At 44.0% G+C, this 27,051-nt stretch overlaps 1 protein-coding gene across 1 annotated transcript in view; it reads right to left on the minus strand.

The window, feature by feature from the left end:
- Positions 1-27,051, minus strand: part of SORCS3 (sortilin related VPS10 domain containing receptor 3) — a gene marked incomplete at both ends in the record, with an annotated part of 315,923 nt that overhangs the window by 197,026 nt on the left and 91,846 nt on the right. The window contains one exon of the mRNA XM_082486568.1: positions 13,027-13,094. Coding sequence (XP_082342694.1) covers positions 13,027-13,094 — 68 coding nt within the window. The remainder of the gene's footprint in view (positions 1-13,026; positions 13,095-27,051) is intronic.

Here is a 27,051-nt window from a genome sequence, read left to right on the forward strand (position 1 = left end):
GAAGAACATGCGGTGAGTAAATAAATCAAAGGCTGCCTTCCAGGCTGGGGGAATGTAGCCCTTCATAAATATTATTTGGAGAAGTGACCGCTTGATACTGGGCATTTATTAACATCATTAGAAGCCTAATGAATGTACCACAGAGATAATGAGAGACAGACCAGACTAAAAGAAAGATGGAAGGATTTCTTGCACCTTTTTTTAACAATGTTTCTCCATCCTTCAGTTTATTTATAGCCATTATAAAATGACAGTGCATTTGGGGGGGGAAATAAAAAAAAAAAAAAAAACACAACATAATAAAACACCAATATAAACAGACACAACCCATGTTAAAGTACTAAATTCTACCAGCCACTGTACAAAGTATCAGAGATTTATATGACTTTGTCCCAAGCCTAATTGGAAAGAAAAGAAAAGTTGAGAGAGGAGGGAGAGGGGAAGAGAAAGGAAAAGAACAGCTCACTCAAAAAGAAACAACTCATGCAAGCTCGTGTAAAGTCTGGGTTTAGCATGGACAGGGGAACCGCATCCCTCAGCAAGGCACGAGGTGGCACCAACGCAGAAACTGCAAGCGCAGGGCAAGAACCTGCTGGCTCCTGATCCAGCCCTGACCCACCAGAGGCCAGGGGACTTTGAGCCACAGATAAAGTCTTTGCATATAATATAATATAATATAATCCTCGTGAGATTTTTTTTTTTTTTTTTGCTTCTAGGAACTTGCCTAGACTCCACTTGAACCCACATGAACTCTAGCTACCAAAATACGCTCAAGCAAGGACATCCACAGATTAAATACATGTTGCCCTAAGGACAAAATTCTTCTACTTGTTCTGAACCTTTGTCCGATGCTCCTTTATTCTTCACAGAATCACACAACGGTTGAGGTTGGAAAGGACTTCTGGAGCTCATCTGGTCCAACCCTCTGCTGAAGCAGGGCCACCTACAGCCAGTTGCCCAGGCCCAGTCCAAATGGCTTTTGATTATCTCCAAGGATGGAGGCTCCACAAGCTCCTCAGGAAACCTGTGCCAGTGCTCAGTCACCTGCACAGTAAAAAAGGTTTCCTGATATTCAGAGGGAATGTCCTGAGTTTCAGTTTGTGCCCATTCATTGTCTCTTGTCATGTAACTGGGCACCACTGAAAAGAGTCCAATTCCCTCTTCTTTGCACCCTCCCTTCAGGTATTTTCACACAGTGATGAGATCCTCACACACAGCCCTTCTCTTCTCCAGGCTAAACAGTCCCAGCTCTCTCGGCCTCTCCTCATACGAGAGATGCTCCACCCACTTGCTTTCGTAAGGATCCTATTCACACCATATAATTTTGTAAGATTTTTATCATATTCTTTTCTGGGCATCTCTTTTCAGGCTTTCCAAGCCCTACTAGACCAGATCTAGTATGAAAGTTCTTACGTAATCTATTACAAAAGTTCTTATTTTGCAATTATCTATTTGCATGTTTATAAGTGAATTTAATGTGTGGTTTTCATTAATATTGGCACATATCCACGTTGAATGCATCCGCTACTAATCTGTGCCAACGAAACTCCTCTGCACAGTAAAGAGGGATCAGAAAAAGACATTAGTACGGCCAAAACAAATTCATCTTTAAGTGTGGCTTCCTGCAAAAACTTTTGCTGTCGGCATCCAAATCTAATTAGAATGTAAGATGAGATAACTCAACAAAAGGAGCAGCTCTCTAATGAGAGCAATGGAATTGCTGCTCCAAATGATAAAGAAGAGATGCAATAGCCAATTCCTGTTAACAGATGCAGCTCTGCTGATGCAGCAACAGTCACAACACCCACAGGATCTGCAACAGCAGGTTCTTGGCTACAAACTCCCTCCTGAATGCTGCCTTGCTACTTTTCTAAACAAGTAGGCAAAGCACTACAGACATACTTTACCTGCCATCCCAGACAAGATGACTTCATAGGGACTGTGGTGCTTCAAAAAAACACATTTGCTTTTGGTAAAGCTTCCTCTGACCTTTTGCACCAAAGCCCCAGGATTAAATACCTGGGAACGTGACCTGGGCTCAAAATTCATTTCTGATGAGATAGGATATCTCCCTTCTTGAGGAGGCCATAATCAAAGAAATTCATTAACAAAGACAGAAAAACTACATCAAATAGCATATATATCCTGTAAAAGCAGGGACAAGCATATTCTTCCAGCTCCCTAAAACACTTTTTTTTTCCCCACAACAAATTTCATTAATTCAGACCGAGATCCTCATGATCGTATCAACACCAGAAACATCTTTTGGCATTAAATTCCCTAAATTTCCCATTCCATCATCTAGTTTTCTGGAACGGAAAGGCTAGAGATCTGAACAGGTGTAAGTTTCCATTGTCAGGAAGATCAACCCCAGTTGTGTGCCTGAAAGGACTGACTGGAAAATTAAATTACATCAAAGATAGCCTGGGGTTTTGTTTGGTTTTTTAAACTACTAAGTATACTTTTAGTCCAATAAAATAGCTTTACTAAGAAAATGCAATAGCATCCAAGACAGTCACCAGTTGGGCAATGATGGATAGAGATCTTGCATGAGGTGTAGAAGCCTCAAACCCTTTGGTTGAATAAGACAGCCACAGTATATCACATCAAAAATTTGTATTGTCTGCCAATCTGCCACAGAATATTCTGGGCAAAAGTATAAGGAAGAAGTAAAAGACAGCATGGTTCTTCCCATGGTCTCTCCCCCAGCTCTCTTCAAGATCTTCAAAACCCAAAACCACTAAAACACTGCAACGCATGTCTCCAGCACAATCCCAGCTATTCCATTAGAATACCTAAAGCACGAATAGCTCATTACTGAAGAGCAGATAACAAAAAATGGACAATGTGTCTGCAACACTGATCCAAAAGCTGTAGACCTGTCTGTTCCTTGAATGTCATAACATAAAATAAATAATGTAAGCCACAGGCTACTTCCACACTATCACATTTAACAGCCACCAGCAGAAATATCCTCCATTAATTCACTGAATCTCCTTTTGAAATCCATTTACACTTTTATTATTTCTGCCTCACAACATCCAGTAGCAATGAGTTACACAATTTAATTACTTGCGGCATAAAAAAGCACTTCCCTTTACACTTATTCAGAGCAAGGGCTTGAACTTGGAACTTCCACACATAAGATTAGCATCAGTCTCTCCCTAGAGAGAGTCTCAGTCTCCCCTGTTGGAGCTCTTTTGCAGAGTATAAGTAATTCAACAGTTAGGAGGGAGAGAGGAAAAGAGAAACGGATGGTTGTCAATGTTACCTGAAACATGGAAAATGAAAACAAACCACAGCTCACTTTTGTCCTCTCTATATTTTGTCTGGAATTCCACATTTGCCCTAAGAACACTCCCTCAAGAAGTTTGGAATCTGATAAATTGTCTTTTCTTCTTGCCTCCCTGTCTCCAGCCAGAAAACAAGATGTATCTAAAAATTCCCAGGTCTACTTATTAACAGGAATATCCCAATAACCCAGTTATCTATGGGATCAAAACTGATGTACAACCACATGACCCTTCTAGACCTATGTAACTAGCACATTCCTCACACAAATGTACCTGCAGCATCCATCATTAGTGACCAGCCCAGTCCTCCCACAGCCAAATGTTTGAAGGTCAGCAACTTCAGCAAAGCAGCCCCACTTTCAAGCTGCAAAAGATCCATGGACAACGCGCGGAGCGGGGATGTGTAGCACACGTTGAACAGTGAGTTACATATGCACACATACATGTAAACCTCTGTGCCGCCACCACGGACTGACACATAACACCCTCGCCAAATGGAGATTCTGGGGCAGAACATAGTCAAAGCCAAGACTTACCCTTGTCTTCAGAGAATCCCAGATATCAATAAAGCACTCTGAACGTGGGTAAAAGTTTTTAATTAACTGCCTAGCTAAAACACCATTACAATCTGCAGTTGTGTTTTTATTAATTCTCTCCGATTCAGCAGGAATTCCACCAAGGAATAGGGATGAGCAGATGCAGGGGGAAGCACATTAATAAATCATAAGTGTCATTAGAATTTGTAAACTAATATCTTCTGGGAAGTCTTGGCAATTAGTCTCAGAGCTTTCTTGGCAAACAAAAAATTAATAAATCCAAAAGGTCCCCTGTCTGATGATATCCCCACCCCCACAGAAAGGTCATTGATGGAGCAATTAAGAGACACAACAAATGGACCAGCCAGAAGGCTGGTTCACAGAAGACAAATGAGCTGCATGAAACAAGATGACTAAGGCATCTTAATAAGCAATGGTAGGACTTCAATCTACACACCACCCCGAGGCACGTACAAAGGCTTTTAAACTCACATTTGCTGGGCTACTACTTTGCACGTGATTTTACATTGCCCCCCTTGGCCTCCTCCATCTCTAAGGCAACATTAACACGATTGCTTGTTAAAGCGAGGAACCATCAGAAAGTAAAGGTGTGAACCTTACTGCTCTCTTGTGGAAAAATCCTGTGGGATATACTAGGGCTAAGGAAGCAATGAGAAGGAGATAAATGAAACTTCTCTCCTGAAGTTAGTCGTATACTTAAAGTATGAAATAAAGAATTAAAGAACGTGGTCTTATTTTTATTACCATTACTGAGTTTACCTAACTCTAAAACATAGCCCTGAATTTAAGATAAGCCCATTAACTTTCATGATTGGTTCCCAAAACAAAATGTTTAAAACAGTTTTAACTCACGTTACCCATTTGTTGCAACGACAGCATCTTCTTCCATTCTGAACTGCAAAGAATGTATGCTCTGGACACCACCTGGGACTGTGTGGGACATTTGAGCAGGGCTACACCTACAGTTCATTCTGTTCCACTCCTTAAATTTTCTTTCTCTTTTTAATTTTTTTCTTTTCTTTTTCTTCTTTTTTTTTTTTTTTTTAAATTCCCACGGACCTTCATATCCAACCACACAGCCCAAGCAAATTAAGACAATCCCTTATATACAATTCCTGATGTCCACAATAAAAGACTTGTTTAAGTCTTTGGAAAGCCACAACTGGAAGGATAATTAACCACCTCAAGCCAGGAAAACATTTTGAATTAGGTCATAATTAGTTACTTCAAATGGCTTCACTCATACAGGGGGATAAGGTGGTTAATGGTTATCAACATCTAATAACCAGCAACTTCTAACATTCTTGTCACAGATACACCCCTAAACCAGCAATCACAAGGAAGCTAAGTCACCCCCTTAATGCTCTTAATAGTTATGAAAAGAGCACACAAAAGCCATTGTACGTATAGCCTTTTGGGAACATTTAGCATCCCTACTGCGTAACTTAATGCAATGCCTTTTCCCTATTAATTTCTCTTCTTGCTGATACTCAACAACTCTTTTCACCTGTAAAGCTTTCCCTCTTGCTCCTGTTAATAACTAGGACCCACTTTCTGATGCCTGCTGCAACGCTTGTGCAGCTGGACAAGTACAGAGGTCAGGAGCCTCTGCCAAACCTGGTATGTCAGCTTGAGCAAGAGAACAAGACCTGTTTCTCCAAAATAAGCAGGAACTTAGCCATGGGAACAAAGAAGAAATTCTCACTTGGCTCGAGAATGCTGCATTTTCTATTCTTCACAGCTATTGACTACCTAGCTCTTCAGGCCAAGGAACTTCTCTTTATCATATGGCCGCGATCTTCATTTGGCAGCAGCTAGCTCAGGAACGGGCCAACATGCAGCTACCACACCTCTCCCAAATAGTTCAAGCGTGGCTCCCACGCCAAGATGGCACCTGTGACCGACAGCCACACTGCGCTGAGCCAGGGTAAACCGAATCACCCACCGTGGGGGAAAGACAACTCAGCAAGCATTCTAGAGGTTAAGAACTGCATTATTCTAGAATGCTGCTGAAGACCCACACTAATTGCAACTCGGGGCACTGGGAGCTCTGGAGAACAACTCTCATCTCACATTGCAGTCATGGATTGCCATTTCCCATTCCCTCAGTTCTTGAGCAAACTTAGTCTGCACCTAGCAGCTCTCGACCACAAACATTTCAACAGGTGGCTGCTACAGCCTGAAAAAAAGAGCCATCATAGAGCTAGGGTATTTATACACTCTAACAAACAACAACAGTGGAGTTGCCAAACTTTTGGGCACCCTGGCTTTCAAATCCAAGAGTGGTCAGGAATGTGCTTGCTCACCCAGCTAGCTCCTTCCCTCCAGGCCCTGATGGCTGATTGCAGATATGAGAAACCCTTCTCTTCGTCAGCACAGGATTTCTGCACTTTGTAGTGTTATTAAAAAATGCCAAATAAGATGCAATAATGGGAAGCATTACTACTTTGAAAACCAGCTCCATTAATTTTATGCCTGAATACAGTCCTCCAGAAAATAACATGTATCTAAGATGCACATTGTCAGCATAAAAGTGAAAAACAATAAATATAATCAAATTTGACAACACTGCAGGCAGATGTCAGCTGGTCACGGTGGCTGTCTGGAGACTGCATTTCAATACAGCAAATTCCAGAAAAACTACAATGCCCTGTTGCAAAACGTAGTGGAGCCTGACCAATGCTGAGCAAGAGGCTGTGGCACAAACCAGAAGTTGCCATTCTCAACACCACAGTCGCAATAATGCATTGCCACTGGGATAGAAACACTCTTAAGGAAGCTCTGGCTGTGCCATGACCTGTTTCAGGCTTCGCTTGTTTCACAGAGGATGATAGGGAAATTGGAGTCAGGCTTTTTGGATCTCCTGATCCCTGCCTCCTTACCTATCTTAGAAGGCGAATAAGGAGACTAAGCCCTGGTCCCCAACAGGGGAGACCTGGCATTTCACACCACAGTCACCATTTCACACACCGACAGGGCAGCCCTGGCTGAAGCCAGCTCCCTCTGCAACACACGCACTCAGGGCACAGAAATCGGTGTGAGCTGTGAAGCTTTGCAAAGGCAACAAATGGGAGAGGTACACGGAAACACGCCGATGGTGTCTGGAGACTGTGGGAGGCTTAAGAGGCGAAGACATAGGAGAAAGCAATGTAAAGCACTTTGGTAATTCAAACAGAACTAAAGGAAAGAGCAATGCAAGACATAAGGCAGCTTGCAAGCAAGCTGAGGGGTTTTACTCCTCTAGCTCCAAGCGAGGAGTTGCAGCTGCTACGTTTCGCAGCTGCCTCACCGCAGAGGCTAAAAGAACAGACCAACCTCTTCAGGCACAGCAGCCACAGAAGTAAAAAGAATACTCGGGGATTTTTGACTGCTGCCATGGAAACATAGTTTTTTGGTTAATAAACAAGAAAACGGGAAAGAATATATGCAAAAATTCCTTCATCAGCATTTTAGCCTCTTAAGCAGAGAGAGTCAGTCATGGTTTTGAGCATGGGTTAATGCATGGGCTGGCATTATGTACCATCAGATAATTTAGCTGGGACCACAGCCAGAGGAGGGGAACTCCAGGGGACCCATCAAAGGTGGGTAAAATGGTAGGAGGGACTCCGAGCTGACACATGCAAGCGCTTGCACTTTGGAAGAAAATCTGAATTACTCCCCACTGCCTAATTAGCTGATGTGTTGCCGTCATGGCTATCGCATTGATCATAAATACCACCCTGCTAACTTGCACTTCTCCTGTCTGCTGTATCGCCCTGTTGTCTCTTTGTCTTCATCTGAGATTGAAAGCTCCCTTGGGATGGAGGCTGTCTTTTTAGCTACTACAATCCAAATAAATGTAACTGTTCCTGGATACTAAAAAAGGAAAAAACTTTTATTCCAGTTATCTTAGCAGAAATAACTGCTTAACCCCCACTGGCTGAAACAGTTGAAAACATTTTAAATATTACAATAGCAACTTTAAATGCTTATCCAGAGTGTCACATTCACATAACCTTATCTCAAACCTGTACAGCTTAAACAGGAGACATGATTAGCAACAAGCGAGGAAACGTTCACAAAGCTCCTCCTTTGCTTGTAAAACCTGTGAAATCCAAAAGAATAAGAAAAGGAGCTCAATAAATTCCTCCTCCTGTTTATTCCCATGCACAACACAAGAAAGAAACAACTGGACAGCAACAAGATTAGCTAATAAAAGGACTTGCTGCCTACCATACAACCTACAGAACTCCCCATATAATATACCCGAACACAACATACACCCGAAACCAAAACCCATTTATCACAATCACAATTTCTACGGTCAGATCTGGAAGTGTTACGAACACACACATTTGAAGAAATAAGCCATTGAACAGACCGTCCCTTCTCTCTTCCTCCTTATAAAATTTGCCCAAGATTTTCAACAGAAAAATAGGCAAAAAAAAAAACCCCACACCGAACCCTTCAACTCTTGGTTATGAATAGTGCCTTTTAAACATTGTATTTACACATCTAACCCTCTCCTTCTCCTCTGTTCAACAGATGCCCTCTTGGACTACAATGCCCGGGAAGCAGCCTGGCCCCTACTCTTCACAGAGAGGGTTCATATTTGACAACAGATCACACCTCTGTGCTTGCAGTTCATCACAGGCAGAGAAGTTTGATGCAGGGGCCCTGCCCTACAGAGGGCTTGGGAATTAGAGGTGCTCCAACAGCACTTCAGATCAAAACCATATAAGTTTACCGATTGAGAAAAACTGTTTTCTTTTTGTTGATGGATAAGAAGTGTTAGCGGAAGGAGGGGAGGGAATTCTGCAGAAAGCATATGTCCAACCTTTAATCCAATTTTTACTTAAAGCAGGCAGGATGTAGAATCATAGAATCACTGAGGATGGAAGGGACCTTTAAGATCATCAAGTCCAACCATTAACCTACCCTGACAAAACCACTTCTAAACCATGTCCTCAAGTGACACATCTACCCTTTTTTTAAACACCTCCAAGGATGGTGAATCCACCACCTCCCCAGGCAGCCTCTTCCAATGTTTAATAATCCTTTCAATGAAAAAAAAATTCCTAATTTTCCCTAATTTCCAATCTAAACCTCCCCTGACATAACTTGAACCCATTTCCTCTCGTCCTATCACTTGTCACCAGGGAGAAGAGGTCAGCCCCCACCTCTCTACAACCTCCTTTCAGGTAGTTGTAGAGAGTGATAAGGTCTCCCCTCAGCCTCCTCCAGGCTAAACAACCCCAGTTCCCTCAGCTGCTCCTCATAAGACTTCTCCTCCAGACCCTTCACCAGCTTTGTAGCCCTTCTCTGGACACGCTCCAACACCTCAATGTCCTTCTTGTAGTGAGGGGCCCAAAACTGAACACAGTACTTGAGGTGGGGCCTCACCAGTGCAGAGTCCAGGGAGATGATCACTTCCCTAGTCCTGCTCACCACACTATTCCTGACAGGCCAGGATGCAGTTGGCCACCTGGCCACACCGCTGGCTCATATTCAGCCGGCCATCCACCAACACCCCCAGGTCCTTTTCTGCCGGGCAGCTTTTGAGCCACTCCACCCCAATCCTGTAGCGCTGCATGGGGTTGTTGTGACCCAAGCGCAGGACCCTGCACTTGGCCTTGTTGAACCTCATACCACTGGCCTCGGCCCATCGGTCCAGCCTGTCCAGATCCCTCTGCAGAGCCAACCTACCCTCAAGCACATCAACACACCCGCCTAGCTTAGTGTCATCGGTGAACTTACTGAGGGTGCATTCGATCCCCTTATCCAGTTCGATAAAGATATTAAACAGAACTGGCCCCAGCACCGAGCCCTGGGGGACACCACTGGTGATTGGACACCAACTGGATTTAACTCCATTCACCACCACTTTCTGGGCATGGCCATCCAACCAGTTTTTTACCCAGCGAAGAGTACACCTGTCCAGGCCATGAGCAGCCAGTTTCTCCAGGAGAATGGTGTGGGAAACGGTGTCAAAAGCTTTGCTAAAATCCAGGTATTCTGGATTCTCAACTACCCAGTTAGATATTTTGCTAGGCAATGAGAACTGATGAAGGGTTTGCATGCCTGAAAAGCTTAAATAATTAAATAATATTTACAGGTATATTTGCCAATCTACAAAAAGACCTCTCCCCACAAGTTCTGATGTCACACACCATCACGACTACAACCACAATAAAATTGCTTCCTCTTATGAGAGGAAAATGACCACCTCCACTCAACTTGGTGGGGAAAAACAAAAATCCAAACCACACTGACATTTGTCTCTTGTGACCAAGAAGAGATATGGCATTCACAGGGAGGAGGGGTGTGACTGAATGTGTGTGCGTGTCTTTACCTTGAAGCTGGCTGCTTCAAGGCTGGCTGCTTCAGTAGCAATGGAGGCTTTTTCTGTGGATTTTTTGGGCCCCAGAAGCATGGATTTGATTATTAGAGCAATGCCTGTGTTCCTGCATTCAAATGCTGACTAGCATTTCCTCTGTCTAAACTCGTATCAGCATGATATAGGAGCAGCTTCCAACGTAACTTTTAATTCTCCTCTCCCTCTCTTGCTCTCGCTCCCTTTTTTAATTACATTCAGGATGTTTTCTTATTGATTTACTTGTCTCTGTATTTAGATGCAGGGCTTAGAAATTTTTCTTACATGGCAATTCAGTTTTCCATTAAAAGAAGCCTCTCATGCTATAACCCAGGGGGAACTGAGAAGCAGCTTTTGATGCATGAAGCAGGCAGAGGCAAGATGATATTTGGAGATTGCATTGCACCCTGCTCTATCTTAGCATCCTTTGAAGCACTGCCGTGTGATTCATTGCTCTCTGCCACAAAAGCCACTCCTCTCTTGTGGAAGCAACTCTGTTTGCCAAGGATTCAGAAGAGAGATCACACAGCACCACTGCTCAGATGGGCAAAACTTCTGGTTAACAGAAAGGATGTATCATATTCTCAGCAAACAGGAAGAGAGGGGAAAAAAACAAAACAAAACAAACACTTGGAAATGCCCAGACCTCCTTCTGATAATTACCTGACAGTTGCGTTCAGTTTGTGACCCACCGGTTCTGGGGACTCAAAGATCGTTTTGAAGGAGTCAATAAAAAGTAACTCAGGAAAGCAAACCAGGAGGCTTAAATTCACTCTGCAGAGAAAGATCCTCCTTTTGAAATTTTCAGGGTCTCAAAAATTAAAAGAAAATATTGAAAAGTACCGATTTAAACAATGCAAAGATTGAGAGGCTTTAATGTGCAAATAGAACAGAAAATCCTGAGAAAAGGAGTCTTTCTCTTGGCTTATTGCTTCCACTTAGTATCTATTTGCATTTCTACAACATCCTTTCCAAAGAAACTCATAGCTGTTCTCTAAGACTCCTCACTCCCCTCCTTAAGTACAACATGTCTTAATCCTGAATTTTCCAGGTGGGAAACTAAGGTATAGAGCCCAGAAGCTCCACCTACTAGCTCTTACCCTGAGCTTTCCTCCCAGACCTTGGCAGAGAACTCGGAAGGTTCTGACTTCCAACCGCTCCAAGTCTCTAGGCCCCACACTGGCCCCTATTTCACTGCAGAAAAGATGCAGAAATGTCCCAGAGCACACTGAAACACGCTCACAAATCAGCGTGTTTCCCCAGCGGACTGAGTACTGGATGCATTCAGTTGTATTGATGATGAACTACATTTCCGTCGCTCTGGGAGAACTCCAAAAGAGATGCTGCTATTACCTTTCTGCAGAGCTCAGGTGATGCTGTGAGTTCAGTATTAGGATAGGATTTGCCTGCTTGTTACATTATTTATGCAGAGCAGATTGCTTGGCAATTACATTTAAAGTACAATCACAGTGCCATTTGTACTTGTTAGGTAAAGAGGCAAAAGTTTTCTAAGGCTTTAATACCTTGAAAAGTACCAGGGTAAGTGGAAATGACTGTGTTCTCTCTTATTAGCTGCACGGTTATTTATACTTTTACAGATTACCGTGGTACAGCGCAATTAGGCTTTGGAAGTACTGCGCAAATTGAGAAGTTTCAAGAGCTCTACTGAACAATTAACCCTTAAATACATTAACAGGAATAAACCTGCAGCACATGCCGAAAGTCTGCTCCAAATCGAGGCTTTTAAATTAGCTGGGAAGAAAGAAGCATGAGAGACCATCTGGCAAGAAGCTGCTCACAGAACAATGGCTCCAATGCATTGATAGTTCCACCAACTACACTTTGAGCAGGTTGTGCAGTAGCTGCAACACACCAGATAAAGCTGACACAAGGCACTTGGTCTCCCCCGACCCCTGGCTGCCTTATTTTATTTTTTTTTTTTTGTCCTTAGGGTAAAAAATGCCTAATAAAAATTCTGTTAAAGGCTTACCCTTTCCACACAACAGGCAGGGTGTTCGGAGGAAGAGCAATCCCCAGCTGGTAGAAACTATTGGTGATTTCAGACATCAAGAAATTGGCCTGCTTACAGGGGTGGGTTTGGGGTTTGGTTTTGGTTTGTGTTTTTTTTTTTTTTTGCAGGGGGTGGTGGTGGTGGGATTTTAAAAATGTATTTATTTATTGAACACACACACATACTTTCAAACACACACTCTGTCCAGCAGCATGCTTCCCCACGCCAGGAAACTCCATCTCACATGCCCGACTACAAGCACGGCCGGTAGATGACACATCTGAGTCTATCCATAGCGGAGTACACCAGCACTTCACTGCGATATCTCTAGTGCTTTAGTGGCTACTGTCCTTACAGCCCACGGCAACACAGGTTCGCCGCCAAGATGACCACCTCAGCTCCCACGGCTGAGGAATATGGCTAAGATCAGCTAAGATCATACCGTGCGCTGTGTTGGACACCATCTTAGACACTGTTCCAGCAAGCATGTACCATCTATAGAGACTGTTCCGATTGCCAGCCTCCCATCAGAGGCTCTGAGGAATGAAGAGACTTGTCTAAGGACCCTCGGAGGTGAGAATGAAACCAAGCTCCTCTGTGTGCCAGCAAAATACCCATACATCAAGAAACCCTCTTGTTGCAGACCCCACTTCATTAAAGCAATGTGTTCTTAGTCATGTGTCCCTTTTCCAAAACGCAACTCCAGTTACCTCAGATTCCCTCCTGTCTCCTCCCCTTGCTCAGCCTCCTGTTTTACAAGAGACACAGTGCAACCCCTCCATGCCAGTTCTGTGATTTCTATAATCCACTTACCTCCACAGTGAGCTCTCCGTAACACTCCCCAAGTTGAAGTCGTAGAGCTTTGTCAGAATGAGAATCACCTAGAGAGGGGAAAGGGAGGGAGGAAGAGAAAGGGAAAAGAAAGAGAGAGAAAAAAAAAAAAGAAAAGAGTTTTCCTTTAGACTGTGTAACAATACACAAAGCATCTGAAATAACCCAAAGGAGAGCTTAGCATTCATCCATTAAAGTTGTGGTATTATAGGATCAAGTTAAAAAAAAAAAAGAAATTCATTAGCTTAATGCATCAAGTAACCTGTAACATTTATTTTAATCTCAAAATGTTTTGCATTTGAAATAAAACATGCCAACAGGAATTAATCAAACAATCAAACAAAAGCCCTCTCTACAACTACAGTTATTCAAGGTCAGGGATGGAATCAGATGCGCCTGTGTTAACTCAACAGCCCAATCAGAAATTACAGTCAACTTTGCCTGTTTCTCAAGGTGTTACCACAAATTGGCAAGTCTCCATGGAAAGAATCAGCAAGTTTGTTTATGAAGTTCCCCATCCAGCAAAACGGTCCACTTTGCCCAGAATGAGCTTTATTGTTCTCTGTCCGCTGTGACTGACCCCAGGAACATGGGAATTGCCACATGCCATCACCTTTCTGCAGTTGTAAAATAGAGGGACACAGAGTATGACATTCGGCTTAGAGCAAGACAAAACTTCATCTGTATCTTCAGTGCTCAAGGAGGGCGAGAGCCCTCAGGAGCTAACTGACTAACTTTCTGGCGAGCCACAAACCCTCCCGTGTCACGCCCTTGCAAAACTGAGGTGGGAGAAGAGAGTTAAGCCGTACATTGGGGACCACAGGGGAATACAGCTTCCCTCTGATATCCTTGGTGCTCTGACCTCAGATTTCACAGGTAAATGTAACCCTCCTCGTTACCAGCTACATTGCCCAATGCCCTTCTTTCCCAGAAAGGCAGCTATGCACTCCCATAACCTGCGAGCCTCTGTGCAAGCTCCCAGGCTCAGATGGGATGGGAACTTCTGCCGGAAGAATAGAGGTTCCTCAGTAGACGTTAAGGGCACTTGAGCATCTGCTCCTTGCTTTTTTAGCATAACTAATGTCACACAGTTCATTCCCTTGGATTCTACGGGACCAGCCTCAAGAAGAGCTCGGGGGCATCTCCTCCTTTTTGTTTTGCATCATTTTAACATTTCAGCATTGTTTCCTCCTTGCAGGATTCAAGAGCGGGCTAGTTTCCCTTGCATCTGCTTGAGCTGTGAAAGCATCTAGAGAACTTTTTACTATATACTTGGGTTTTTCTTGTTTTGTTAACAGGTACTGCACAGTTTGGCTAAAAGATGGGTTGAAATGAGAGACGTCACCCAAAAGGTTGGGTTCATTAATGTTTTCCTATGAAACGAGGATCTTTTTACTACAAAAGCCACATCTCCCTCCCTCTTCCTTCTCCCACAGCAGTGGGACCCACCACACCTTTCATTTGGGTTTCCCAGCTGAAAGGCTGCTGGGTGAGGAATTCAAAGCTTTGCAGAAAAATGCCAAAGGATTAATCAATATCACAACGGCTGCAGCAGTCGGTTACTGTCAGCATAATACCGGGAAGAGACCTGTTCAAACTGTAAGGGACCTTGGTACGTGACTATGCACTCAGTGTCCAACTTAATGGCTTTGGAATAGATGCTCTGAGCATCCCTCTCTCTACTGGATTCACTTTCCCTGTCCCCGATTGCATTTTGTCCCTTTATTTCCCCACGCAGAGACCTTTAGGAGGAAGATAAAAGCCAAGCTGCTTCCAGCAGGCTGTGAAAAGAAACCCGCCAAGGCAGATTTGAGTCCGCGTATGCAAGCCAATGTCAGACTAAACCGATGCCGTGCAGTGGGGAAATAAGGGCAATATCCTTTTTATCGCAACTTAAACCCTGCACACACCTTCCCATACACAGGGGGATAAGCCAGCTGCAAGTTGCAGCAAGCAGGGGTTGATTACCTCCTCCCCTCACAGTGCAGCCTGCTCCCAGCTAAAACCTGAGGCGAGCGACATTTTTAGGATGTTGCCTATATTCCGCCAGGGGCTCTGACAGGACCCCTCTGGAGAATCCCTAGCAAGCCACGCATCACAGCACAAGCCCTGCCCTGCCAGAAATGACACCCTTCTCACAACTATGGCAAGGGTTCACCAAGTTAGTTTTCCCGTTTCAGAGCCTAATCGCATTGAAGACTGCAGGATGACTTCTGCTGATTTCAGTAGATCCCGGATCCAGCTCTAAACACATTAAATAAAATCTCCGTGTCCTGGTCGAATTTCAACAGAGCAATTCTACCTTAAGTTGCAATTACAACTGTAGGCAGCAGGCATCCGTAGTCCCCCAGCTTTCATGTGCCTCTCCCCAGATCTCCTATGCCCTGTATTTTTGAAGATGTCACTTATCTAGTATAAACCCCGCAAACTGCAGGATAACACCAGCTTTACCGGAGTGGGTTGAATCCTACTGAGCTACTGGGTATAAATCCAAAGTAAGAGCATGTTGTTTAGTATGTCTTTTTTTGGATTTTCACCCAGGATGACTAACAAAAATCCAGCTCTGCCTGTTGTTAATGCATGGAAAGCAAAAGCAGCAGCATCCCTTTGCAGTTAAATCTCACAAAGGGTCCCAGGAAATAGCAGGAGCTGCCTGAGGCAGTGATAATACATGGTACAGTCACCTACAGCAACCTGTCCATAAAATCACTCACCACATATGCCCAGGCCAGGCAACACACTTGCACCACAATCCCAGGTGGCCACCATCCTATCTGAGCTTGCTTTTCATAGAATCATAGAATGGTTTAGGTTGGAAGGGACCTTAAAGATCATCTAGTTCCAATCCCCCTGTCATGGGCAGGGACACATCCCACCAGACCTGGTTGCTCAAAGCCCCATCCAACCTGGCCTTGAACACCTCCAGGGATGAGGCCTCAACAACTTCCCTGGACAGCATGTTCCAGTGTCTCACCACCCTCAGGTTAAAGAATTTCTTCCTAATATCTCATCTAAATCTCCCCTCTTTCAGTTTAAAACTGTTACCCCTTGTCTGATCACTATACTCCCTGACAAAGAGTCCCTCCTCATCTCTCCTGTAGGTCCCTCTGGGTACTGGAAGGCTGCTATAAGGTCTCCCTGGAGCCTTCTCTTCTCCAGGCTGAACAACCCCAAACTCTCTCAACCTCTCCTCATGGGAGAGGTGCTCCAGCCCTCTGATCATCTTCGTGGCTCTCCTCTGGACTCAATCCAACATATCCACGTCCTTCTTATGCTGGGGGCTCCAGAGCTGGATGTAGTACTCCAGGTGGGGTCTCCCCAGAGCGGAGTAGAGGGGCAGAATCCCCTCCCTCGCCCTACTGGGCACACTGCTTTTGATGCAACCCAGGATCTGGTTGACTTTCTGGGCTGTGAGCGCACATTGCTGGCTCATGTTGAGCTTCTCATCAACCAACACCCCCAAGTCCTTCCTTTTGAGACAAGACACTTCAGATTCAATAAAGGCAACGCTTGCAATGGTTTGCGAGTTCGAAAACCAGAGAGGATTGGAGGCGTTGAACATACAACCTTCCCAAGAAAAGCTGCGAAAGCACATACCCCCACAACGCTGCCTGTGAGACCACGGAGCAAATGTAACTACTAAGGAAGTGTCACATGCAGTTAAGACACAAATCAAAGCCTGAAAGGCACAGCTGGTTCCCGAGTTGTTTTCATGGGGTGCTTTTGACGCAGCATTGCAGAGGAAACTTCAAAGTGTTTCAAGAGGCTATTCTGAGGCCTCCCCGTCATGTTACCCCAACCGTGCTAAGAAGAAACCAGAAGCAAGGACATCAGGGCAGATGTGGGCAAGCACCAGATTTTCTAAGACATTCTGTTATTTGAATGCTTTAGTTGAAAAAGAATGGAACAAAACATAAGGAAAATTGGACATATTTTCCAAAACTAAATTCTGACAGGAGAAAAAATGAAAAAGAAAAAGCCCTCATTGATTCAAGCTGAGACATTTGATTCCGATTTCTGCTTTGTAGTTGAAGAAGCTTAGCTTGTTTTTGTCAACACGAAAAAATAACCATGGCTTCTCTGTGCCAGAGTAATTTTGCATTAAAATTTTGATGGTTTTCATTTTAAAAGCTTAATTCAATTGAAAATTGGAGATTTCACATTTAATGTACTATTTCAGACCAAAAATAAACATCATCTTCCCCTGAACCGAGGGAAATCTAGAATTGCCACCCCATAGAAAATGGACACTCTTCAGCTTTCAAGATTAAAACAATTTGCTCGGGGGAAAAGAAATAAAACTGAAAAAAGTTCCAAGTGATATTGATTCAGACTTAGACTTAGGCATTTTTTAATCAAAATAAAGAATACACCCTTGTAGTGCCAAATTAAACTGTTTCTGTTCATCAAACTAATCTCCCCAAAATTAATTTTAAGTCAGCTCAGTGCTGAACGGCATTTGTCTTCGGGGTCATACTGCTCACTCCAGGGAATACAGCTCAGATGCAAAATTTCCCCGTCTCCTGTGGGCCAGGCTCCACACAGCCACACGGCGCTTCCCAGGACACCCCCGGGGCAGGTGTCCCCCAGGGCACCAAGTAGCTCAGCTGGTTGAGAATGAAGAAAGGGAGAACCAGCCTGCAGGACAGAGTGGGGAAATAGGCCAGGCTGAATTACAGCTCTCTCAAGGCAATACAAACCCTCTGGAAAATGAAATTTCAAGCTCAGCTTACACAAAACTAAATGACCTGAAAAATTCAATAAACTGGTTTAGTTTTCTAGACAGAAGTGGGGATGGAGAAAGGATAATCAGAAGAAATACTTTTTTCTTTGGAAACAAGTGCTGTTCCAGTCCTGTAAGAATTTCCTTATGCGCTTTATTTTACACTCATGCCTCTCCACAGTCTGTGGTTTTGTTTTGCAGAAACTACACTGTCTGCTGAATACCCTGCTATAAGGTTTGCATGACAAAATGCCAACCCCTGTCAATTATTTATCTTCAATGTCTCTTACTACAATACAGATTAAGAGTCTCTGGCACTGAGAAATCCTGCCACCACGCTGTGTGGTGTACTGAACCACCAAATCCAGATTTAATATGATGGACTACTTCTCTAAAATAAGACCAGCAAGTCTTCAAGAGTGCCCAACCCAGCAGCTTTGAGTCTTGACACAACTTGTCTGGCATGAAAGGAGAAAAAAAAAAAAAAAACACCCCAAAAAACCCCCCACACAACCATCTTGGTAGCCCAGGTTTCAGTCCGTGTTGAAAACACATCCCTGAAGGGATCCCTATTGTTCAGACAATTATTAGGAATCTCCAAGCCCATAAATCACAAAAGTGCTCAGAAGCTCTTCAGAGTATTTGGTGGCATAACAATCTTTCATGCCCATAAAATTTTACTATGAAGGAAAAGTACTGTAGTTCATTAAACTCGCCAATTCTAAACTGGCAAAGTGCTTTGCACACACCCCACAGTGGAATATATAACTGTTTCCCACAAATGAGAGCGTAAAGGCATTGCATTTTCTTCAGCAGGTTGACAATGAACTTCAAAACAACCAAAAAGTGCCACAACAAAGGCAGTCGTGTTCCTGTATCAGGCGACAGTCATATTAGAGACAGGAGAGAGAAGAGCACAGCAGCCAGAAAGAACAGGTGATCATTTCAGGTAGACATCTGAAAGGTCAGCACTGATCCACTTCGTGAGATTCATCTCCTCTCTAAGCGATCCTGCTATATCAGCACAGAGATTAACACAGCTCATCAGTAGCCCTGTCTGCATATTTACTGAGTCTAATTAATAACGAGCAAAGGGACGAGCACCGGACAGCACCACAACACAACACAGACGTCACAGACAGATTTACATGTGAAAAAATGAGAGCTCTCCACTCACTTGCTCTGCCGTGCTGGGATCTCCGTTTCCTGCCTACAGACTTATTTCCATGATCTTTGCAACATTTTCTCCCCTGACATCAGCCACACGAAGCTTGTCTGCAATTTTCATCTGCCTTTCCCTAATCCACGAGAGCAGCAGCACCCAACAAGTAAATTTAAAATGTGAACAAGCACAGGCTACTGGGAGCCAGTATCAGGAAATTGCTCACAGCTGAAGGCAAATTGGCTTAAAATGCTCTGGGACCTTAAAGCCAACAGCACTGCTCTGTGGAGGTCCCCTGCTGTTTTTCTTTTGTGTTTGGATTCTTTTTTGGTTTTTTTTTTGGTGGTGATGGTGGATTTTTTTAAGGAATAAAATTAATAATTAAAGATGAACTGATTTACAAACTCATGGAGTTATCCGGGGTGACAAATTTGCTAAGTAAGGCGGTCTTTCATACAATCTCTGTATCCAAAGCTAATTCAGGCAAAAGCCACCAATATCAGCCTAATTTTCCCCACATAAACACTCAGAAGATGGAAAGAAGATCGTTCATATGCTCAGCATACATTTCTGCTTAAGCATGTGGTGGGTTGACCCCAGCAAGCAGCTAAGCACCCACCCAGACACTTGTTCTCTCCTACCCTAGAGGGACGAGGAGAGAACCAAAAGAGCAAAAGGGAGAACAACTTCTAATCCCAGACAAAGACAGTTTAATAAGTGAAAAGATAAAAAAAAAAAAAAAAAAACACCATTGCAAAAAACAGGTGATGCAAAGGTAGTCACTGACTGCCTCCCACAGCACATCAGTGCAGAGCCAGTCTCTGAACAACGGCTGCTTTGGAGACTACTCCACAGTTGTTATTGCTGAGGATGATCTGGTATGGGATGGAATACCTCTTTGGCCAATTTGGGTCCACTGTCTCAGCTATGTCCCCACTCCAGCTCTTGACTGCCCCCACCCTACTCCCAAGGCAGGCAGAGCAAGCAACAAAAAACCTGAGGCTGTGAAGCACTGTTCAGCTATACCCAAAACACTGGCATGTTACCAACACTGGTTTAGCCAAAAATTCAAAACACAGCATGACACGGGCTGCTCAGAAGAAAATTGACTCCATTCCAGCACAAGTTTTTTTCCTAGATCAAGGTACACTGGTTCTCAAAAACAATCGCTACATAAGCCTGGTCACACAAAATCAATTCACACACACCCCCAAAAAAAACATACGCATGCACATGCGTGATCACATTACACAACATCACCATCCTCATTTACCCTGGAGGTCTAAGTGCAGTTGCTAACACCAAGAGTGCCGTCTCCAGGTGTGAGAAGCATATAGTATAATTACAAAGTTCCCAGGTGAGGAATTTAAATTCTACAGGTGTTAACAGATTCTACAAGCATCGCCACTGTGAAAAAAGGCAAATAATGTCATCTTTGTTTCACTGATGAGGAACCAGAGGCAGAGAGAGATTGTGTTTCTCTACATGGGAACACTCAGGAAGAAGAATCCAAATCAACTTTTAAGAGTTTGGTTCAAATCATTTTGCAAATACATCAGAAAAATCAAATTAAAGACCACTTTATTCTGAAAAAGTGTCTCCATCCAGGAATTTAACAAAGCTGAAATAATCCACTTCAACACTTTTAGTTAATTTGAGCTAAGAAGCATCACCTGGAAGATAAAGCCACAATCCAAGCTCACCCACAGTAACAGAATGATTAGCAAAAAAAGGAACACATACACCTTACATATCAATCTACCTTCTTTTTCCCTGCCTGGTGAGCATAGCTGAAGAATATTTATCTCCAGATACTACTGGCAGTTAAGGAATAGCACATCCTAAAGACACGAGAATAAAACAACAGAGGTACTAATAACAAACACAGGCCAAATCCTGTCCGCTGAAAATCAGAGCAACACGTTCACAAGAGTAAAGTGATGCCAACTTAAGCAGAAAAGGACTTTTTTTTTTTAATCTCTAGAGAGATAAAAACGATCTGTGGGTGGCTTCAGGCAGTGCAGGCAGAAGAGCCCTCCGAAATTGAAAGACACAAGTACCGAGATCACACACAAAAGAAAAACATGTTCCAGTGAACTTGTGATCTCTGAACGGCTGAGACTGTCAAATTTGTCCTCAAAACAAGAACCAGTAACTAAAAGAAAGATATTTTCCTTTAATACTCCTTTGCCTGTGTTGCTTTTCACTTTCCAGTATGAAAACTGCCATGGTATGCTCCTTCTGTCCCCTGTCCTCCTCCCTTTCAACATAAATGAGGCAGCAGAATAAGCAGGAGCCAGAGCCCGAGAAGTCTTCCCGTGGATTCCCCTGGGATGCTGGAGACAGAGCACATTATCTTCACAAAAGAGCCCTCGGGATTTAAGCAGCAGCTTGAAATTCCCATTTCCAGGGCTGGCAGTGAATGAACAGTCTCGGGGGTGGGGTGCGGGGGGGGGGAACAAAATCACTACAGTGCTTTGCAGAAAGAGCCAGCTCTGGAAAGCCCAACTGCCTCCCCCCCACGCAACGACCAGCAGGAGCAGGGCAGGATTCTTGTATGTTGGTTCTCCGCTTTGGGAATTCAAGGGCAATCCCAGCCTGTCAGAGAAAAGGCACCCATGGGCATCAACACTGAGACAGACACCTTTTCCAGTGTCATGGTTTTACCTTTCTGGGCTCACACAAATCTAGAAAGGATTTTTAATTCAACCCGACAGGTTCTCTCATGCTTTCGGCTTCAAACATATTGGTGCGGGGACTGTCATTTAGGATATGTTCAGAGGTGACTTGCACATAGAAGTCCATGCTGTGGTTGTGAACGCAGCTGAATAACACTACTTCCAAAGCAATGGCTAACACTTCCAGGACTCAGGAGAGGAATCTGACAATAATATTTTGCAATAACATGGGAAAAGAAGTCAGATTCTCCTCCTCCCAAACCAAAGACTCCAATTATCACCCAAATGAGGGGTATTCACAGCAGCTAGCTGTATAGCGTCTGCCAGTCAGCCACACTGCTCTTCCATCTCCACTACACATTAAAAATTGGACAATATCTTTCGTGTAATATTTTTTCCAAGGTAATAGAAAAAAAAAAACCAACATTCGTAAATCCTGCCTAAGTTTCAGCAAATGTACCTCCTGCATACCTACATGCTTATCTTTAGTGCATGCACACACAAAAAAATTGCAACCACATTCTTAACATCTCCTTCCTAAAGAAATAAAAGAAAGACCTCCAGCATCGTTATCAGCCCTTGGAGAGTAGGTGGACCATGGCCGAGAGGGTACAGTAGAGCCCTAAACATAACTACCATATCAGATTATAAAGCCTTTGTCCTCTTGGGGGAGCGGAGGGGGGGACAGGACGGACGGACGACATCCCAGCACTCCATAAAAGTTAAGTATTAGTAGAGTTAGTAGCCACACAGCATCCGGTGAGAGTGTCTGGGAAAGGCATAGTGAATTAGTCACCTTTTTAAGGACAGCAATAAAACACAGAGGACATTTAAGTAGAATTCCAGACCATCAAAAAAGGAATCCACCCCACACTGTAGGGGCGGGTGGACACACCAACACTATCAGCAGCTTGCAGGTGGCACTAGTCAGAGAAATCACAGAGAAGAAAGACGCCCCCCAGGTGATCTGACCCATACCCCTGACAAGGCAGGCACAGTTGTGCTCCACAGAATCTTTCCCAGCTCTTCGGGATGGCCTTGCTGCACGTAAACACACGTTCCCACCAGAAAAGACATCTAGATTGCTTAAAATAACAGAAGCCTGAGCTTTATCTCTGTGTAACTCAGTTAAACATAAATACAATCTCTCCTGACAGGTAGTGATATGATTTAAGGGTCCCCTATCATACATTATAAGAGGTGATAGCAAAGAACTCATAATTTATTTTTATTGATTCAGCAACCCATGCTGGATCATATCTCCCAATTCTTCCTCTTTGCTAAGAAGCCTCCACCAAAGCCCTGGGAAATTTAATTTTATCTTTTTTCCCCTTCTCTGTCTTCCTTTTAAAGCTGCTTTGCGCACATCTCTACCTAAGTTCAAGAAGAAAATGAAAAAAGGCCCCAGTTACTTTGCTGGCTCTGTTCTTGTTCCAATTATCTTCTGATACCATCTGAAAACCAGGAGATTTTGTGCAGTGATTTAACTCTGTGGAGTCACATACCTGCTGAATTTAAAGCTTCTGATATGGGAACCTAAAAAGAAGGAATGACTTGAACTGCAAGTATACCTGTGGGTGCACTACCACCACAGGACGGTTCTCAATTAAAAATAAATAAATAAAAGAGGTTGACAGAAGGTGAGATAGAGCAGCCCTTTGAGATGTTATAAACTGCCAGGACAGGTGAGGGTTTTCCTTGAGGACTGAAGGCAAGGCTGACTGGTTCCATAAAGGGAACTAAACTATGTGGGGAATTTTGTGTCTAAGCCTTTTCTGAAAGGAAGAGAGAAAAAAGCTTCCGTAAAACTGATTTTTCAAGAAAATTCAGGTTGCTTATTGTTCTTCCATTTCAGATTCCAGTCTCTACTCACGAACTCTCATGCCTCTCTCATACACCCCCCCCCACACTCTTTCTCTCCCCCCAGTACACACACATATGTACATATACATATATAAATATTACTGATCTTCCTCAGATTCCAATTAGCAACTCAAATAAGAGCCGTTGAACAGAGCATGGGCAAGAGACTCCCTCTCTCCCCAGGGAGAGGAGACAGACTAGACAACCTGTTGAAGTCCCTTCCAGCCTCATGTCTATGACCAAAAGATTTATTTGTTCACGTGAAAATGCCTCAGTGCAGCTGAGGACAATAGCAGCAGGCAATTAGGTGCCATGCTACAGAAACACATGCCTGTCGTGCTCCCCAAGACGCAGAGCCTTGCCTCCAGCATGACAACTGGAGATGTGTGCTGGCGAAGCCACCGTGTCAGCAGTGCAGTCTGGTCCCTGGCCTGGCAGTGCAGAGCAGGGAAGGGCATCAGAGCCTCCCCACTCTATTGCCAGCTTTGGTGCCAGCTCACCCACCCACAGGGAGATAAATTTGTAATGGCAGTGTTATTCTGAGACGATGTTATTCAATTTTGAACAATATTACTCTGAGAAAACATCCTTCTCCCTCTAGGGGAACCAGTCCAAAAGTTGGGCTTTCACAGATGTCACCACGGAAGGAAAGGATGTACCTGTTGGAAGACAAGCCCTTGCACCTACTTTTAATGGCCAGTTCAAAGACCTTAGACTCCTGCCACTGGATTCTTATTATCAACAAATCTAAATACCTTAGACTTTGGCTAATTCCCTTCCTCGCAACAGCCCCAGGAAATAAGGATCATTGCAGTTTGAGAGGTGACACGCGTAGACACAGAGGGAAAAAGGGCAAAATGTTCAAATTGTTCTGTTATGGCTACTGCAGGTACCAAAGTCCAATACTTAGATTTTCCCCCATATTTACTACCTGACCTTGAATGACTGTAACGTCATTAGTATAAACCCACCATTTAATCAAAATTGTTTAAATACACCTAGGTAGAGTATTTATAAATATAATTAAATAGAACAGAAGGTGAAATGTAAGAACCATCACAAAAAGAATAAGATAAAAATATAAGTGATAGTTTGGAATATATGAGGAACTACCACAGGCAACTGGGGTCAGTCAGGCTGAGCAGGACACACAGGATCAGACAGTGCTGGAGGCAAGAGACAAACACGAGTCAGGGCTTTCCACAGACAAAAGGTCAGAAGCAATAGTTTGAGTGCTAACTAGGCAATTAACATATTTTTTACATTATTATAGATTCAAGAAAGATGAAATGATCTGATTATCTTATATATTAAGGTAATAAAAACGTGGTCTGTCCAATTGACTGCACTCTTCTGACCTTGAACCTATGTTTATGCAGCAGTTCCTATCCGCAGATGCCCAAACCTACTTTGAAACTTAGTGGCTCAGCTGTGGTAAGGGCAAACTCTGCCCTACCAGCTCCTTTTCCTATGGTATTCGTTTGAACTAATGTTTAGTCTTGATTTTAATCATCTTTATTATATTTATTTTCATTTCTATTCTGTATTCATCATGTGCATATGTTTCTTCATCACTACAGTGCCTGTATGCCTTGTGCCATAGTTACATTGCTTTTTTATTATTGTTTTTTATTCTTTGTGTTTTATCATTAAGTCATTAAGGAAAATTATTTTCATGTGTTGCTGTGAAAGCACACTCTCTCTGGGCAATTTCCTTTCATTGTCCCTGCGCAGAGCAGCTCCTTACTCATGCCAAACACCCCTGGAGCCTTAATGTTACCTTCTTTGAAGGGCCTAATCAAGCAGACTTTCATGAAATCTGGCTCACTAGGTATTTCCAGAAACTGGGCTGGGAAAGATTCCTCTGTGTACATCCACTACATTGAGCCAACCAGATGTAACATCCTCCTTCATCCAAGGGCACTAAAACAACTTCTGTTCTTGGATTTGACGAGTGGACTGTTTGATGGATGAGGAATTGGTTGGATGGTCAAATCCAGAGGGTAGTGGTCAATGGCTCAATGTCCAGATGGAGATGGGTGATAAGTGGTGTCCCTCAGGGGTCTGTATTGGGACCAGTACTCTTCAATATCTTCATCAACAACATAGACAGGGGGATCGAGGGCACCCTTAGCAAGTTTGTGGACGACACCAAGCTGAGTGATGTGGTTGACACGTCTACGGGATGGGATGGCATCCAGAGGGACCTGGACAGGCTCAAGAAGGGAGCCTGTGTGAACCTCATGAGGTTCAAGAAGGCCAAGTGCAGGGTCCTGCACATGGGTCGGGGCAACCCCGGGCATCAGTAGTACAGGCTGGGGGATGAAGGGATTGAGAGCAGCCCTGCCAAGAAGGACCTGGGGGTACTGGTGGATGAAAGGGTGGACATGAGCCAACAATGTGCGCTCACAGCCCAGAAAGCCAACCAGATCCTCAGCTGCCCTCAGTTCAGGAAAGACATGGACTTGTTGGAGTGGGTCCAGAGGAGGGCCATGAAGATGATGAGAGGGCTGGAGCACCTCTCCTATGAGGACAGGCTGAGAGAGTTTGGGGTTGTTCAGCCTGGAGAAGAGAAGGCTCCAGGGAGACCTTATTGCAGCCTTCCAGTACTTAAAGGGGGCCTACAGGAGAGATGTGGACAAACTTCTTAGCAGGGCCTGTTGCAATAGGACAAGGGGTAGTGGTTTTAAACTGAAAGGGGGTAGATTTACACTAGATATAAGAAAGACTTTTTTATACAGTGAGGGTGGTGAAACACTGGCCCAGGTTGCCCAGAGAGGTAGTAGATAACCCATCCCTGGAAACATTCCAGGTCAGGTTGGATGGGTGTCTGAGCAACCTGATCTAGCTGAAGACGTCCCTGCTCATTAGAGGGGAGGTTGGACTAGGTGACCTTTAAAGGTCCCTTCCAAACCAAACTATTCTATAATTCTGTGATTCTTCCTACGGAGTCCAGAGGAACAGGTATGCTAACAGCAAACTGGCCCACAGAAGACACTAGCGACAGCTCCCCTGATATGCAACAGAACGGGAACAGAGAATTCTGAAGTTCAAGAATCAGCTTCTCCCTTCTTTATAAGGCATCCAAGCTTGCACACCACCCCCTCCAGAGAGCAGCCCTAAGCACACCGGGGCCAGAGCTGTTTAGATTCTGCCTGATAAACCGAAGAGCTATAGGAGCCGGCTGATGGACAATCCCAGTAGGAAGGTACCATGGGGTTCAGTTCTGCCTCCAACTGACATTTAACTATGTTGGATTGCACCTACAGCAGCAAGAAAGAATGAATATGACCCATGTCACAATAGCCTGTAAATAGCCTCACCCAGAAATAAAGCAGCCTCCTAACAAGCAGAACAGAAAACCTGAGCACACGCTGTACTGCTCGCCTAGCAGAAAGAACACACCGTGGTTTCCCCTCCTTCGTGCTTGGCCACATAAAGACTTCAAAATTATGAATTCAAGGGACTGATGAGATGCCTCCCTCCATGTCAGCTGAAGGAGCAGGCCCCTAAGATGCCCTACCACGGGAACCTAACTCGGGGCTAAGGATTCCTCCAGGCAGCAAGAGGCTGCAATGGCT

This window comes from Vanellus vanellus (assembly GCF_965231255.1).
Source record: "Vanellus vanellus genome assembly, chromosome: 7".
Taxonomy (NCBI): Eukaryota; Metazoa; Chordata; class Aves; order Charadriiformes; family Charadriidae; genus Vanellus; species Vanellus vanellus.